Source organism: Suricata suricatta, chromosome 9 (genome assembly GCF_006229205.1).
Source record: "Suricata suricatta isolate VVHF042 chromosome 9, meerkat_22Aug2017_6uvM2_HiC, whole genome shotgun sequence".
Classification (NCBI taxonomy): domain Eukaryota; kingdom Metazoa; phylum Chordata; class Mammalia; order Carnivora; family Herpestidae; genus Suricata; species Suricata suricatta.
In genome coordinates this window covers 100294986-100312770 of record NC_043708.1, presented here as the reverse complement: position 1 = coordinate 100312770, position 17785 = coordinate 100294986, and the positions used below count along the sequence as shown (strand labels likewise).

The 17785-nt window shown below is 40.8% G+C and overlaps 1 protein-coding gene across 3 annotated transcripts in view; it reads right to left on the bottom strand.

Moving 5' to 3' along the window:
• Positions 1-17785, bottom strand: part of TLN2 (talin 2) — a 368445-nt gene that overhangs the window by 186396 nt on the left and 164264 nt on the right. For all 3 annotated transcript variants that reach the window (XM_029951031.1, XM_029951033.1, XM_029951032.1), the window contains 6 exons: positions 17595-17766; positions 15371-15468; positions 14051-14180; positions 12807-12959; positions 10979-11121; positions 9159-9286 (listed from right to left, as the gene is read on the bottom strand). In XM_029951031.1, coding sequence (XP_029806891.1) covers positions 9159-9286; positions 10979-11121; positions 12807-12959; positions 14051-14180; positions 15371-15468; positions 17595-17730 — 788 coding nt within the window. In that variant the 5' untranslated portion in view covers positions 17731-17766. The remainder of the gene's footprint in view (positions 1-9158; positions 9287-10978; positions 11122-12806; positions 12960-14050; positions 14181-15370; positions 15469-17594; positions 17767-17785) is intronic.

Below are 17785 nucleotides of genomic sequence, written 5' to 3'. Positions count from 1 at the left end.
AACACTCGGATCCTTCCAAGCTATCCTTTGATCAACAGACGTAACATGTGATCAGTATTTCAGAACCTTGACACAAAGAAGAAAACAAGAGAAACACCCAATCAGATAATGATAAAAATTATAGAGATGCCCAGAAGCCATTGAACAAGAGAAGGGGAATTTAATCAATACATTTAGGGGAGCAGGATCTAGACTCAAATCTAGATGTTCACAAAATCTTTATAAACATAAAATTAAAGCTGCTTCCTCCAGGAATTCCAAAAGAGGGATCCTAAATATCTACTCTGGCCTGGCAAGAAGTATACAAGTATATGAGCCAGCTTTGATTTTGAGAAATGTGAACCTGCTTCTCATTGGTTCCAGAGCTGCCCCAAGCGCATGATCACAAGCAAGTCCCCATTCTCTAAACTGGTGTGATCATCTGAAAAGGACACAGGGTTCATAATTGAATACACAAAGCAGTCAGGTGTTTACCTAACAAAGAGGTTGCTTAGAGGAGAGGGAAGGAAGAGGGGTATAAGCAGGGGCCGTCACCACAGGACACTGGAATGTCCGGGTTTCCTAAATGCAACCTTCATGGTAAATCATCAAAAGACCAATAACAACATCTCAAATTTGATAGCACACAACGTTCTCAAAGCCTGGTCCCAGGACCATCAGCATCAGCACTACCTTAAAACGGGTCAGAAGGGCCAAAATTCAGGATTCATCCTGGACCAGCTGAATGAGAGGCTCTGGAAGCAAAGCCCTGCACTGTGCATTTTAACAAGCCCTCCAGAAAATTCTGATGTATGCTGAGGCTGGAGAACCACTAGCGCAGTGGGCTGAAAGCTCAAGTGACAGAATCAGACACACCGGCATTTGAAGCCAGAGTCAAAGATGAAAGTATCTGTGCAGCTGAGGGTATTGGTTATATTCTGGCTAACTGTGGTGACAACAGGGGAGAAAGAAAGCATCTGTTGAGCTGGGAAACACAGAGAGAAAAAGTGTAGAGTGAAGATGGCAGGGAAGCAGCCCGGGAAAGGGTGTGAGGACCTAACCTCAGCCACACAGCAGTTCTGTGCTCCTGAACCAATCCCAGGGCCCTTTGGTCTAAGGACATGAACCTGCCTGGGCGCTCAGTCACAGCTCGGGGCAGATAGTGACTGGCTCAAAGGTTCTTGAGTCTGAAAGTAGTTTGGGAGGTAGGCACCAACTTCAGGTGGCTGCTGCGAAAGGGGAACATGAAGGCACCACTGGATGGTCACAGCCTCCTAAAACTGACATGAGAGCCCTAGGCTCCTAGGTGCACAGGACAGAAGCAAACACTAAAGACGCCAGGCGGTGGCAGTGATGAGGAAGAAGAGGGAAGGCAGAGCTGATGAAAAACACAAGCTGAAATGCCTCTTTCACCATTTGTCTGAAAATACAATCCACAGCCAAATTATTCTGAAGACCAACTCCAAAGGAGGAATAGGAGTTTGAACAAACGCCAAGAGAAAAACTGACTCAAGGCCTCCCTACTGTGTCAAAAGCTTTGCTTGTTGACAAGAGAATTATGTTGAGTGTGTGGTGAAAACCTTCCAAGTCCACACTGATTTCTTCAACAGAGATTCACAGCCTGAGTTGCTTTGTTTTCTCAAATATGTCCAAGGCAGAGGCCTACAAGAGGCCATGGCTCTCCAGGCTGAGAGGGATCCTCACCTGTTCTCCATCTGCTGGTGCCCAACCACTGGGCCATCTCCCCCTGGATCACAGAGCACCAAGGAAGCTTGTCTGAACCCCAAGGCCGATGAATTTTGCCTTCACCAGATGTTCTATGTCCAACTTCAGTGAACCCAAGCTTCTGTCCCCTCACAGACTATTTGAAACAGTCTTTTTTAAAGAAATGTTAATCGTGAAAACATTGGGAATATACCTATCATATGGTCATATTTGCTTTATGATTGCTACTTGTTTTTAAAGAGAGATTACAGATTTATCTGAAGTCCCATACCATCCTTCTTTCTCTCTGTAACTATATTCACTTTCTTATAGTTCCCATGCATATTTGATTATGTTCCTTCATCTCCTTGCATCTATAAAAAACAGAGTCTGTTTGTCTTTGTGTGTATTTTTAAATTCAACAGATTCGTTTTCTGAAATGTTTTGTTTCCTCTGTAAAGTACTTTGATGTTTCATACATTTAAATTTGTGCCCATCTAATGGACATGAAATGCTATACCCTTATTGATTTTGCATTTGGTTTACTTATCAGGCTGAATACTTTTCCATATCTTTATAAGTCAGCTGAATTTCCTCTTTTCTGAAGTACCTATTGATATCCAGGGTGATCATTTTCTTAGTTTTGTTCTTTTTTCTTTTTTTTTTTTTTAATGATTTCTGGATATTAGTTTGTTCTTTGTAGTATATGTTGCAAATATGCAAATTTCTTCTTCCACACTCTGGAGCTTCACTCTTCATTTGGTAATAGGTTTTGCCCAATATTTTAATTTTAATAAAGATAGGTTTATCAACCTTTAGAACTCTTATCACTCAGCATCAGTAATAGAGTATTTTAATTACTATAGCTTTGCAAGAAATTGGGTATTTGTGTGAGTCCTTCAAACAACCTTAGTCATTCTTTAGGCTTAACTAGTACATATTAATTTTTTAATGGTTGCACTGAAATATACATATAAGTTTTTTATTTACTCAAATGTGATTAACATACAATGCCCTATTAGATTCAGATGTACATCAGTGATTCAATATTTATATACATTACAAAATGATCCCCACAATAAGACCATCTGTCATCATATAAAATTATTATAATATTACTGACTATATTTTCTATGCTATGCATTACATCCCCAAGACCTATTTACTTAATAACTAATAGTCTGTATATCTTAATCTCCTTCACCAATTTCAATTCAATAATTCTGCTTCTGGGTATTTAATGGAAGAAAACAAAAGTACCAATTCAATGAGATACAGGAACTCCTATGTTCACTGCAGCATTATTTATAATAGCCAAGATATGGAAGTGACCCAAATGTCTACTGATGGATGAATGGATCAGGAAGACGTGGTGCATAGGTACACAATAAAATATTATTCAGCCAAAAAAAAAAAAGAGAGAGAGAATGAAATCTTGCTATTTGCAACAACATGGATAGATCTAGAAGATATTACAACTAAGAGAAAGACAGATATGATTTCACTTACATATCTAAAAAACAAATGCACACACAAAACAGAGAGACTGATAGGAAACAAAACAAATCATTATCAGAGAGGAGAGGGATTGGAGGGCAGGCAAAATAGGAAGGGGTTAAGAGATTCATATCCATTTTAAAATTAGGTTTTCTCATCACTTGATATATGGGATTTTGATTCAAGCTGAACTGAATTTTATAGATAAAAATGAATTGCTTTTTTAACACTCAGTTTTCCTGTACAATTAACCTAACAAACCACTCCATTTATTCAGATCTTGACTTATGCTCTTCAATGAACTTCTGTCTTTTATCATGTTATTGGTTAGATCCTGGAGCTTTTTAGAGATCTCTATTCATAGGTAAACCATATTTTTTGTTATAAAAGTTCTTTTTTTTTTTTTTTTTAAGAGGGAGAGCGAGAGTGAGACATCAAATGGGAAAAGGGAAGAGGAAGAGAACCTCAAGGCGATTTCACACTCTCTGTTTAGCCTGAGGCCGGGCTCAATATTAAGCCTCTGAGATGGTGACCCAAGCCAAAATCAAGAGTCAGATGCTCAAATGACTGAGCCACCCAGGCATCCCAAAGGTCACTCCTTTTTAAAATTACATTTTCTTTTTTTTATGTATGGGAATACTATTTGCCATATGCACATAAATAATATTTTGTTTTCCAGTCCTGTAGGTGAGTATGAATACTACTGTTTGGACCTAGGCAGTGATGAGCAACTATATGCTTATCTTTCTTCCAGGAACCCTGCTAATATTACCTCTAGGAAGTTTCTCTGCAGACCAGATGGATTAGATATGCAGATAATTCTATCACCTACCAACAGTGACAGTTCCACTTTTCTAGTCTTTATTCATCTTTTTCTCTCCTTATTTTGTATTTTACTTATTATCTGCTCCTCTGCACTAGAATGTAGGTTCCATGAGGACAGAAATGTCTGTGTTTTTTACACGGCTCTAGCCCCAATGCCTAAAAGGCATGCCATAAATTGCTAAATAAACATTCCATCTCTAGAAGAAACTAGTTATAACTTGCAGTTACATCAAAATGCATGTCACGTTGGACTCTATTTGATTTTGCTAGTTCCAAATTAAGGTGAGAAGGTTTTTCTTAATTTTCTTTCTTTCTATTCTCTAAAATAGCCTGGTCCTAGTATTCATTTTGTTGTTTTGTGTGGTTTATTTTTAAATGATAAGGCAATTTCCTTCAAGATTAGTGATCTACTCAGATTTTCTTGCCATCCTTTCTGTGCCTATTTTCTTTCCTCCCTCCCTCCCTCCTTCCCTCTCCATCTCTCTCCCTCCCTCCCTCCCTTCCTTCCTTTCTTTCTTTCTGGCTTCAAGCTTTTATTTCATTCACTTAGGATTTTTAAAACCTCTATCTGAAGTTCTGCCTCATTTTCATTACCAATACGGGTTCTTTTTTCTTTTGCCTTTTTCTACTTTTCTTTTTCTTGATCAGACTTACCAGAGATTAACATATTAATTTCTCCAAAGCAGCAGCTCTGGGTTGTGTTGATTCTATGATTTCTATTTCATTACTTTCTCTTGAACAAAATCTTTTATTTTCATCTTGTTCTACTTATCACTCTCTGAAGAAAGCATGCTAAATTATTGCACTAAAAATGTGTATCTGAAATTCTTCTTCTAATACTGTAATTTTCCTTTAATTATTTTATTAAAAAATTTTTTTAATGTTTTATTTATTTTTGAGAGAGAAAGAGACTGTGTAGTAGGGGAGGTCAGAGAGAGAGGGAGACACAGAACCAAAAGCAGGCTCCAGGCTCTGAGCTAGCTGTCAGCACAGAGCCTGATGCGGGGCTCGAACCCACAAACTGTGAGATCATGACCTGAGCCAAAGTCGGATGCTTAACTAACTGAACCGCCCAGGTGCCCGCCTTTAATTATTTTAAAGTAATGTCAGGTGCACATAGGTTTCACAACTTAACATCCTGGTAAATTAGTCCTTCTATCTTTATAATGACCTTCTGTATCTCTACTTCAGTTTTCTTGGTCTTACGGCCTATTTTGTGTGATAGTAAATACAGCTTCTATAGCTTTAACTAGTTTCCTGCGACATCATTTTCTACATGCCTTTCCTTTAAACTTTCTTCTGTCCTAAAAATATGTGTCTTTTAAAAAGTGTACACAGCTAGACAATATGGGAACCTTTGTTAATAGTTTGATTTACTTTTTTCTTGCTATGATGCCCAGTATTTAGAAATATTTCCTTTATCTTAATTTGTACATCCTATATACCATAGGCTCTGTTTCCATAATCTACCCTGCTCAACTACTATTCCATTGGTCAAGTTGTTTGATTCTCCTCTCCATTTCTCCTCCTTGGCCCTGGTTTGAAAGTTATACAATCTATTCCTATTCTTTGGAGCTGCCGGTCTTTCCCCAACATTTTATTATGAAAAATCTCCAACACACAAAATGCTGAAAAAACTGTACAGTCAACACTCTATACCCATCACCGGGAGCTTTCCTCAATTTTATCACACACACTTAATTCAAGGTCTAAAGTTTATCAATACGTCTTCTTTGAGAATAGTAAGATCCACAAAAGGCTTTGCCTCTCATCACTTTTTCAAGTTTTCTAGCGTGGTTTTAAGGGGCCTGCAGTTAGTCATTATTATACTGGTCTTGGTGCTGTTGCTGTTTTGAGCTCATTGTTCTTTACATTTACCTTCTGTTCTGCTAAATTCTTCGATCAACATTGCTTCTTGCATGATACCTTTGCCACCTTTCTTGAAATAATTCATAGCAGCCTCCATAGCATGCACTGCCACTGTGGAAATCCTACATAGACCACATTGCATTCAAAACATAGTTAAAGGTTAGACCTTATTAAAATCAGAGCCAAGTTTCACTTCTCCATGGTAACAATTTCATGTTGATTTGCCAAGGAGACTATAGTCTCAAAACCAGCAAGAAATGAGCGTATATTTTTCTATCTTCCCTGTAACTGGCACAACAGAACACACGCATGAAGCCCTCCTGGAGTGAAAGAATACAAGATGGCATGCTCTCCACAAGCATTTCTACACAGAAGAGCATCAAGTATACATATGATTACTGGATTGTGTTGTGCGTATTTCATGCTTTGATAAAATATCCCTTTCTGGGGCTCTGTGCAAAGGACCTGAAGAAAAGTGTCATGGAGATAAAGCACATCAGACTCGATTTGGGATAACTGGGTGTTTTCTGGGTTCTAGCTCTCCCTGGTTCGGTGCCTTATTTCTGTCGCTGTCTCTCTTGCATCTATTTTCCCCATACATAGAGCAGACAGGGACATTTAATAATCCTTAAATCTCTCATAACTCTGAAAATCTTTCACAGGTTCTGATTTTCATTGTTCTCAATAAATACCTTCACCAAGCTGGTACTCAGTTCAGAAGCTACTAAAGGATCTGAAGAAAAGTATGGCAGATCTCATAAAAAGGTCCAGAGTAGGCAGGCTTCAAGCAAAAGTGCTGTACAAATTTTCAAAAAAGTAAAAGAAACACACTCAATAATGTACCTTATCGAGAAGCTATGTGGCTGATACTACGGCCTGGCTGGATCTTCAACCTGGCTCTGTGACACGTCTAACGTCTCCACTTTTTTTTAAAACTCTGAATTCGTTCCAGCACATAGTACATGTGAAAGCTAGGTGGGGAAAAACAAAGGCTGGCAAAAATGACCCAGCCGGTCACCAGGGACATCTCAGACTTATTATCCCTGAACAGATTCTGAATTTCCAACACACAGTCAGGGAAATGTAGCCCCGTTGCTTTGTTTTAATTAAAAGACGAATATCCTCAGGAAGTTTTACCTGTACAGTACATGCAATAATATATACAATTAAATATCTACATAAAATGAAAATGCCTCATTACCTAGACTAGATTTGGTCTTATTAAAAAGTAAATCAAATTCATAAGGAAAAATAATTGCCACGAGGCATAATAAGCTTGTTTTAATTTGGAATCTGAATAAGGATACACATACCACTAGAGGCATGAGCTTCTTACTACAGTCTCAGAAAAGAGGAAACAGACTGAATACTATTGCTTAACCTTGGTTACCACAGATTGAGATAAGGGGCATCTTTACTGGAGTCTAAGTATGGAGTTTTCCAGAGGCCCCCAAACTGCAGGAGATGCTGTAAGAGCAACACCAATGCTCTGATACCACTTGGAATCCCCACACAAGTAAGGCATCTGAGGTGTCACAGAACAGAGAAAGGCACACTTCCCATGGCCCCTGCAGGAAGGAAGCCAGGCCGACTGCGTGAGTAGAAATGGGCCCTTGGGAACACTTGGCCGTATGACTTGTTTGGAGAATACAGAACAAAGTCAGTGTCAAAACATGTGTAGGGCCATTCTCAGAATCAAGGTCACTGCACTGTAAATTGCAGGCTCAAGAAGCACTTTGGATAGGCTCCTTGGGATTCATTAACCTAAGGGTAGAGGGTTTCTTTTCTTTCTCTCTCTCTTTTTTTTTTTTTGACAACTCAGTTTAGAACAAACACCATGTTGGCCAAGCATCTCTGTCACCAGGAAAGAAGTCAGGTTTTCTCACTCTAGGACATATGCTGGTTGCAGTTACTTCCAACCAAAGTTAAAAGTGGGGTCAAGGGCCAAGTTAGCATTTATATTATCCCCTCTCCTGAATGCACTTGAACACAATGCGACTGATGCCCTATTCAACACATCTCATGTTGGCATATCCTACAGACAAGTGACATCTGCCCCCGGCTGGCATTCAGGTCAGGTCCCACCACCAATGCCTCTACAAGCTGTACTCTAGATGACAGCAGGGTATTGATGTCAAGACACGGTGGATATTGGGGGATGGGGAAGCTTAGCCAAATGTTCCATCTGCCCTAAGAGGATGCAGAAGAGAGTAAAATGTGGGGAAAAACAGGTAAAGAAATATTACCAGAGAAAGAAATACACAAAACCCTTGGAGAAGCTGATCAAAACAGAGGGTAAGATCACTTTAACCCAAAGCACCCCAAGTAGGGCTGCCTCTGTTCTGTTGGGCATTTCTGGGAAATCCAGCCCTAAGGCCCATGATCCATGAGGCCATGATGTATCTGTCAAGTTGCTTTCTCTTAAATCTCCAAGTACTAAGCCCTCCCCCCAAACACCCCATCATTTTATGCAAGAAAGCAAAAAGACCTGATGTGTGGAAGAGTCAAGTATTTAAATTTTTCTGAGGTTTGTTTATAGTTGAGAGAGAGAGAGAGAGAGAGAGAGAGAGGGAGAGAGAGAGAGAGAAGCAGCAGCAGCAGCAGCAGCGGTGGTGCATCACAGAGAGAGGGAGACACAGAATCTGAAGCAGGCCCCAGGCTCCAAGCTGTCAGCAGAGCCTGAGACAGGGCTTGAACTCACAAGCCATGAGATCATGACCTGAACCAAAGTTGGACACTCAACCTACTGAGCCACCCAGGCGCCCCGAAGAGCCAAGTATTCAATGTGTATCCCGCACGTTCAGAGCAATGGAGATTTCCTCAGATTGTAATAAAGAATATGAAGCTCTTTTATGCTCTGCTATTCTAATATAGGAGAGTCTTGCAAAGAAATTCAAGACAACAAAATCTGGCCAAGTGTGACAATGGGATGTTCTAATGGGAAGAGGTTTCAGAAGATGGAGGACCTGAGTTCTCTGGAGAACTGCAGAGATATCCTAGGACGGACGAGACAGTATATCAGCAGGGCGCTACAGACACTGTGGTCTCCATGGAAGCGTCCACGTCCCAACCTGGAGCAGTCATCCGGGAACTGAATTTCCAGAGACCTGTTGCTTTTTCTGAAGGCCACAAATTTGATCCTACACTCAGTTGAGGAAACCCTAAGAACCTCACCACTGACTAAAACCAGAGTACATGTTTTATGTATATCACTCAAAAATAATGAAAAGAAGAGGAGAGAACAAGGAAAAAAAAAAAAAAAAGAAAAACAAAAGGTTAGTTACTCTAGAAATCCGGGCTTGTGTTTATGTTCCACATGAGGTCCAAACTGTATCTGGGCTTGAAATCCTCCAAACTCACAAGCTTTCTCGAAGGAGACAGGGTGGGAGCCGTTCAGGATATCATCCCGAGCCTGAAACACAAAAGAAAGCGAAAAGCATCAGGAGCCTGGGGGAAAGAGGCATACTCTCCAGGGACACAATTCTGCACCTGAGCACACCCTCTCTGTGGAGCAAGGGGAAAGAGCCAATGGGAAACCCTCAGGACCCTGTAGGTGACTGTAGCACAACAGGATTAAAGCAGAAGAAAAACAAGTCCTTGCCCCAAATTGCCTATGGATAGAAAGCATCAGCAGTATCTAGTGTATTAAAACTAAAGCTTCAGTGGGAGACCAGGTGGCTTAGTCAGTTAAGCGTCCAGCTTTGGCTCAGGTCATGATCTCACAGTTCATGGGTTTGAGGCCCACGTCAGGCTCTGTACTGACAGCTAGCTCAGAGCCTGGAACCTGTCTTCGGATTCTGTATCTCCCTCTCTCTCTGACCCTCCCCTGCTTTCACTGTCTCTCTCTCTGTCTCTCAAAAATAAATTTAAAAAAAATTTTTTTAAACGTAAGCTTCAGAAGTGATTATGAAAAATAAAGAGGCAAGAAAAAAATTAACTAGAGACAAAATCAACCCAATCTCCATCCCAAGATAAAGGCCAAGGTAATACACATTGGTGGCAGGGGGAGAGAGAACTGAGGACAATAATTCAATACTACAGACATATAAGGGAAATAAGCAAAATGCAGTCCCAGAATCAGGAACTTACTATGTCTGAAGTCTTTCTCCCAGTTCCTGATCCATCACTGCTATTTATTCTTCTGCCTTTTCCCTCTCTAGTTAAGTACCCCCCAGACCACTCTCCAACAGGTGCTCTAAGCTATGGCTCTGAGCCTTTAACCAAAAAGCATTTTCCTACTGCCTTGCCATCTTCCTTCCTTCTGGCCTCAGAGCCCTCCTCCCTCCATGCCATTCTTCCACCCACTAACTCAGGGGTCAGTGAACTTTTCCCATCAAAGGCCAGACAGTAAACATATTAGACCTTGCAGGTCATATGGTCTCTGTAACAACTACTGAATTGTCACTAAAACATGAGAATAGCAGGGACAATATGTAGAGACCGATAAGATACTGAAGGGGTTTACCAATGTGTAACACAAACAAAAGCGCCATGTTCCAATAAAACTTTATTTACAAACACAGGCAATGCTGCTTCAGCATTTTGCTAATCCCTGCATTATTTCTAAGGGCAGGTAAGTAGATAAATGGGAGGAGACGAAAGGGAAGGAGGGAAGGAAAGAATGTAAGAAAGAGGGAGGTTTTCCTGGAGCCAAAGAAAGACTGAGGACCATCTGGTGGAAAGCCAACGTCTTACATGTTGGGAAACTATGAGCTATGATAAGTTCAATGACTTCTCTGAGCTTCAACACTAGGTTCATAGTATAGACATAAAAGGTTATGAAAAGACTATCTTTCAATTATGAGAAATATGAATGTGTTGCCCAATATTCCAAGACACTAGCAAAGAAAACTTTAGTGCAATAGTGAGACAGTTAAGCACCTCAATGTCATGGAAAGAGACAGAGAGATAGTACCAGCCACCTGGTCTCAATCAGAGATACCAAAGAAAGGCACCACAACCAAACATGTGAGGAATCCGTCAACAGTGCCCAACGCAAACCACGGGCCACAAACACCATGGAGGCCAGAGCTGAGCGTCTGGGCACCCCAAGCCAGTAGCTTCTTGACCTCTCACCACCCTCAGTGAGCATTAAATGCTGTACCTGAACGTAAAGCAAGTTCAGCTGCACAGGGTCTCTCGAGTCCACATTCTGATCGGAATAGAAGAATTTCCGCCTAAGCAGCAATGTTTCATGTTCATCTACTCCTTGTTCTCTGAATGTTCGGCTGTGATCCAGCCAATTTACTGCAACACAAGAGGACAGATGAAAGAACTGTGTTTCTTTCCCCTCTTAGTTTGAAGGGATTTATCAAAAGAGAAGCAGATTTCTGGAACTCCGATATTCAGTTATCGTTACTTCTGTTAGAACTGTGCTTTTTAACTTTGCAAAATAACTTCACGGATGCCATCGTGTACCATGTGACCCACCAAACTCCAAAGAAGAGAGAAGTCCCACCATTCCTAAAGCTGGTTAAAGCCCCACAATCATAAGAAAATCAACGCTTTATGCCAAGACAGTCAGGTTAGCATGTTCCTTTAAGTCAGTAGTGGATACTTCAGTCTCATGATGTGAAATAATTTTTAAACTGAACATCACAAATTACCTCCACTCCTAGGCAGAAACGAGGAGGAAAAGAAAAGTAACACAGAGGGCAAGGGTGGGAAGGGCAGGACACTGTGGGGTCAGGGATGGTAGAACCCTGCCAGAGGCCCAGCTTGAATCTCATCCTGAAAACGCTCACCTGTTATCTGGGTGCACAGGAACGGACCACACCTCTATGTTTTCTACAGCTCTCGCTCCCACACGCCTCCCTGGGCTTAGCACATGCGTTGTAAGAAAGCATTACAAGCCTCACTGGGTTATACACAGCTTCAGCACAGGGAACGTGTGGGAGTGACCTCATCTGGGTACCTGGGTACAGTATCATGCACATTATAAACATCCTCGGGATTTGTCTACCATCATCTCACTTGGAAGGAAGTACGCAACTGGAAATCAAATGAGGTGGGGGAAAAAATGGAGAAAAGGTCAGAGGAAATGAAAGCCCCGCTGAAGATCAATAAACATAATGACTACGATGACACCTTCCCAATGCAGCAGCAAGGACAGTGAAAGGAGGGGCCTGCGAAGGTCTACGTGAACTGTGCATGAAGGAGGATTCTCGGGGGCGGGGTGTCGGGCAACCAGGTGCACAGAGCGTGGGCTTATGGGGTGTACATACTGGCTTTTCCTCATATTAACTGTGTGGCTACAGAGGACGACTTTCCTATGATATAATTACCATTCTGTAACCTCTAGGGAATTAATGGATGTCAGCAATGGTCATCGATGGCTATTAACATCACAAAAAAGGACAGCAACCAGATCTAACTTTCTGCTGAATGCACACATCACCACATAAGGAGTCTTTTCTTTGAAAATACACACACACACACACACACACACGAATCTGATCAAGTCTCCAGATCCCACCCATTAAAAGATACAGAAGTACATGTTAGTTGATACCCCAACCACAAAATCCAGATTAGAAAACTCTATACAAATAACTAACTACATGCTTTTTTCTTTCCAGAAACTTCAAGGAAAAAAAAGAGAGAGATGGAGGGAAAGTTGGGAGATTCAAAGAGTTAAGTGTCACCTCATATAACCTTACTTGGACTTCAGTGCAAACAAATTGTGAGCTTTCCTACAAGATGACAGTGTGAACATAATTTGCTTATGTTATGGTATTAAGAGATTACTTTTTTTAGATGTGAAATGGCACCGGAGGCATTTTCCCCACTTCTTTAAGGCGTTTTAGTGCCACAGACCAAAATGTTTACAGCGGGAATGAAGCAACAGAAAGCTCCTGCTCTGGGCCCCACAGGCGAAGGGAGGGGTCAGGCCCCATGTGTGTCTGGCCCACACTTCCTTCTCAGACACTCACGGTCGTCGTCCGTGTGGAGTTTTGCCTTCAGCTTCTCCATCTTCCTCTCATCTCGCAGCAGCGTCCTGTCTTTTTTTAGTGTACCCGTGCCTTCCTCTTTCTTTTCCTCAATTGTTTCTTGGATTAGAGAATATTCTTCATAGTTCGTTATTCCTGAAAATAGAAGCGAGGTTACAATTACCAGGGATTATGCACCTGTCATTCCCTCAAGCCGAGGGCTCTGTGATACTCAGAGGAGCCCCTGATAGCAAAGGACAGAAAAAGACTTTACCCTGGTGAGTGTCAGAGGGCCACCCATGAAGCTCACATCAAGAAACTGGCCAAAAGGGTGGCATTTCAGCTAATGAAACCATGTTTAAAAGCTCACATTCAAGTCTCCTAGTTTTCAAGAAACAAACATGGAGTAGAGATCATGCATTACAAGGCAAGACAGTGTCAAGCAAGAAGTGGCTGAAAGAACATGTCCTCCTTTGCATGGAGAGAAGACTAAGACGGGCCAGCCTACGTTCTCCAAACATCTCAAGGGCTCCAGGCAAAAAGCAGCCTGACTTGTTCTCTGAGGGCATTAAGAAAAGCTACGAGAAGAAAAATGGTGTAGCAATCAATCATACAGGTTGTTCCTATCAGTCTTCAAGGAAATGCTGGACATCAATAATGCTTCACAGAAGCTCAGCCATGGGTGGGAGACTAACTTAGAGAATTTCAAACATACTATCTTCAATTAAAAGGTTCCTTTTGAATAGTTACAGAGAGGGAGGGAGGCAAATCGTAAGAGACTCTTAAATACAGATAAACTGAGGGCGGATGGGGGGCAAGGGGGAGGAGAAAATTGGTGATGGGCATTGAGAAGGGCACTTGTTGGGATGAGCACTGGGTGTTGTATGTAAGCGATGAATCACAGGAATCCATCCCCAAAACCAAGAGCACACTGTATGTTAGCCAACTTGACAATAAATTATATTTTTAAAAAAGATACTGAAAGATAATTAAGGTATATATTTCTGCTCAAAAAAAAAAGTTTCCTTTTGTTTTTGAAAGGGAAATAAAAATCTCTCAATTTTGACTTGGTGAGACATTCAAGTGTTTACAATACCAGTTAGCGGGTTTGCATATTTAGAGAATAACAAGAGTGTCTCAGGACTGGGCAGAAATCAGCGGGTAAGACACCAAATGGGGGTGAACAAAGAATAGGCATGTGATTATTGGCAAAACAAACACTGGAACCCAGGCATGCCAATACTTACCTATCCTGCTGCAGATGGTAACCAGGAGTTCCCCCACGGTCTTGGAGTCATCCACCATCACCGTTTTCACGGATCCATCGAGCATCCGGATTTTCTGAGGTCTCTGTTTCTTTTTATATTCCAAAATATCCTAGGGCAGAACCACACCAACTTTTCGCACTACTTGGGAAACTAGGTAATCAACTTGGACCCTTTTCTGTAAAAATGTTAATTTTCCCTCGCACACTCTGATTTCCTTCTTCAAAGTTTTCATGAGATTGTTGCTATTAATACAGAAACTCCAATGCTATTTAACTGCTTCCATAAAGGTTTCTTAAAAATCTGCTAGTGAAACTGTGCCTGAAGGAGTACTGTTTCTAGCTTATAATTCTTGAAAACTAACTTCTGTTAACTTAAAGTAGCTGATGTCTTCCTGAAAGGCTATGGATCATCTGCTGTGATGAGAATTAGCAGAGGCAAATTCCTACTGGTCATTGAAAGGTGTGCTTCTCTAATTATCTTACATTTATAAGCAATTTTAATATATATATCATAAAGGAATAAATAATATCCCCATATTTCTTTATAGCGACGGTACTGTAGTGATTTTCACCATAATGCCCAAATCAAACAGGGGCAATAGGCTTAGAAGTCACTTTTATATAGGAGACTTTTTTAAACTATATTTCTTAACAATAAAATTATGCAATGGCAAATTAATTGGTACTTTATGGAATACTGACCAATCTGATATCTGCATTCTATATACTAAAACTCATTCTCTTGGATGTTAAACTGAGCAGAATAGACAACACTTCTGACCTCTCTGTTCTTCCAAACACAACCAGTTTTGGTTGTTACTATTACTGATTATTATTAAGCTTACCTCTAATATGGATTTTCTTTAAAAATAACAGAATTCTGATTAATATTCAGCCTCTGACTACTTTTAGGGTTTTTTCCCTACTAATTAAATTACCCTTACTTTTTATTATCAGTCACTGGGATACTTCTATACAGGAAGACGCTCTATCTTATTTCATAACTACCAAGTCCAGCCACGGCATGTACCAACAGCTGAAAGCACTAACCTCAAAATGCTTTAATTACTCTGTGGAGTTTCAAGAATTTGGACTGCTGATATTTTCTATCACTACCTATAATGTACTTTCAAAGTACATTTCACCAAAACTATGAATAAGTTGCCCTCGAAGCAAAAGAGATTTTTAGGACTCCCTTTTGCTTTGAGGCATACTAATATATTGTCTTCTATGGAAGGCCCAGAGGCAAAGTGACCCAAAACAACAAAAACAAAAACAAAAACTAACATCTACAGCGTACCCCATTTCGCAACATGTAGTAATCCAGTGTTCTGCCTGCTTCCAGCCAAATTCCTTTCCTGGGGTCTTCGTCTGAGAGAAACAGCCCATAATCAGAAGCTGGAAGGTAAGGAGACGAGAGAATAAAAGACAGAGTGACAATGAAACCATCACGGACTCCCAGGCCCGGACTCTGCTGATTTGGCAGGATGTGGCTATTCTCCTTTCATCAGACAGGTTTCATTCTGACAATGCGAGCAAGCCAATGGGCTAAAGCAGATGAGGAAGAATGAGACCTGAACTGTAAAACCAACACCCTCAGAGAAGGCTCATGTTTTTAAAATGAGTGGGGAGCAGCAATGTCTACAGTTTAGGGAAACATCAAGAACAGAGCAGCGCGAATTTCTAATTTCTGCATTGAGCTTTGTTCCCTATCACTTGCTATATAAAAACCAGGCTGAGAACCGATGAAGAATGACAAGATAGCCATGGAGAAACTAAGGAAGTGACCACTTAAGCCCAAGGCCTCTGACGCAAAGAGAGGCCAATGGAACTTTTACACTTCAAATAATTCCTCCATCACCCCAATAAAGCATTACATAAGTCAACCAGGAGGGCCCAGTGAGATGAAGCCTCTGCCCCTCATTCCACTAAATTATGAATATAGTTGGAAAACAACTCTGTGTTCCCCACAGAAATCCCTTACGCTGATCAGGAAGTACAAGAGCGTGGTGGCAAGACGTAGGCAGTATCATTTCCTGTCTAAAGACTTCTGTCTTGGGGCGCCTGGCTGGCTCAGTTAGTAGAGCATGCAACTCTTCATCTCAGGGTCATGAGTTCAAGGTCCACTTTGGATGCAGAGATTACACATACACACAAATCTTTAAAAATAAGTTAAGTGAAATAAAGACTTCTGTTTTCCTGATTCAAGGTAACCTCAGAGACCCAGATGAGGTCCTAGCTCTTAATGTTTCTTAGAAAGACAACTTCAAGATCTGTAAAGGTTTTGATCTTCAACAGAGCTAAACAGCAATCCAACCCAAAGGAATTTTATTTTTAATCTGGAAGAAAATCAGTAAAAGAAAAGACATGAGAAATGATTGGACAACCCAAATTTGGAATAAAGTTGGAGAAGTGGAGTATTTTTATTTTGGGGCAATCTAGTAATAAGAGTGTTTTAAATAATATAAATAATGCTTTTGGACCAAAAATTTGGCAGTTTTAGCACATCTTTCTGAGAAGATTAATGCCTACCTCTAATCATCTTTGAATATTTGATTTTCATGCTTTCAAATTTTTTATGAATTTTTAAAGTTAGTTTATTTATTGTGTATGTGTATGTGTGAAAGAGAGAGCAAGAGCGAGAAACAGAGAAAGGGAGAGAGAGAGAGAGATAGAGAGAGAGAGAGAGAGACATACAGATAGAGGGAGACAGAGGGAAGATCCCAAGCAGACTCCACACTGACAGATGCAGGGCTTGAACTCACAAACCATGAGATCATAACCTGAGTCGAAATCAAGAGTCAGAAGCTAAACCAACTAAGACACCCAGGTGCCCCTCATGTTTCTAATTTTTAAGTTTTATCCTGTTTTCACAGTAAAGGCTTACTAATTTTGGAATAATCCCAATTTCCCAATTGCCAATCAAACACATTCAAAGGAAGGTAATGTAGAGAGAAGAGAAAGGGAAATGGAAAATAAAAACTGTATGAATGGGTATTGTTTAAACTTGGAATAAGAGTGTTTGCAGTTCAAACAAGTAGGAAATAAAACATACATTCATAGATGTTCCCCACACCCTTTAATGTTTGAGATAAAGTTTATAGGGCCCCTTCCAAGTACTTGAAATGTAAGGCTTGTCGCATGTCCTGATGACAGTTCCAGTGTCCTTCAGGAAAACAGGGCTCAGGATATACAAACGCAGTAACCATTGGAATAGCCACATTTGTACTTCATAGGCCAAATGAGATGAAGTATCAAAAGGTGACTTGTACACTAGAGAGAGCAATGCTGATGTATGGAAGGGTCATGATAATGCACGTGACAATGACAACTCAATGGCAATTGTGGTCATTGTCATCACAAAACTCAGTCGGGGGGCAAGTAGCATCAAGCTACGGAGACATTTCATTTGAAATACACACACGAGTGGGTTTGGGTACCACTCAGAGCATCCGTTTCTTTAGCTACTAAGTAAAGAACATACAAACACATCTCAGGAAACTGGTGAATAAACAAAGGCTTACCTTGGCCAGTTTGTGCCTCAGGTACCCGTTCCCGAATGACTCGACATGCATCGTACACGGCTGTAGAGGGTTCAAACTGCATGGTCTTCACCACATTGCAGTGACGGACACAAATCTTTAAGGACAGGGCCACCATTTTCCTAGATGATTGGAAGATTCTCACTTAGAACGTCTGGAAAACACAGAGACAA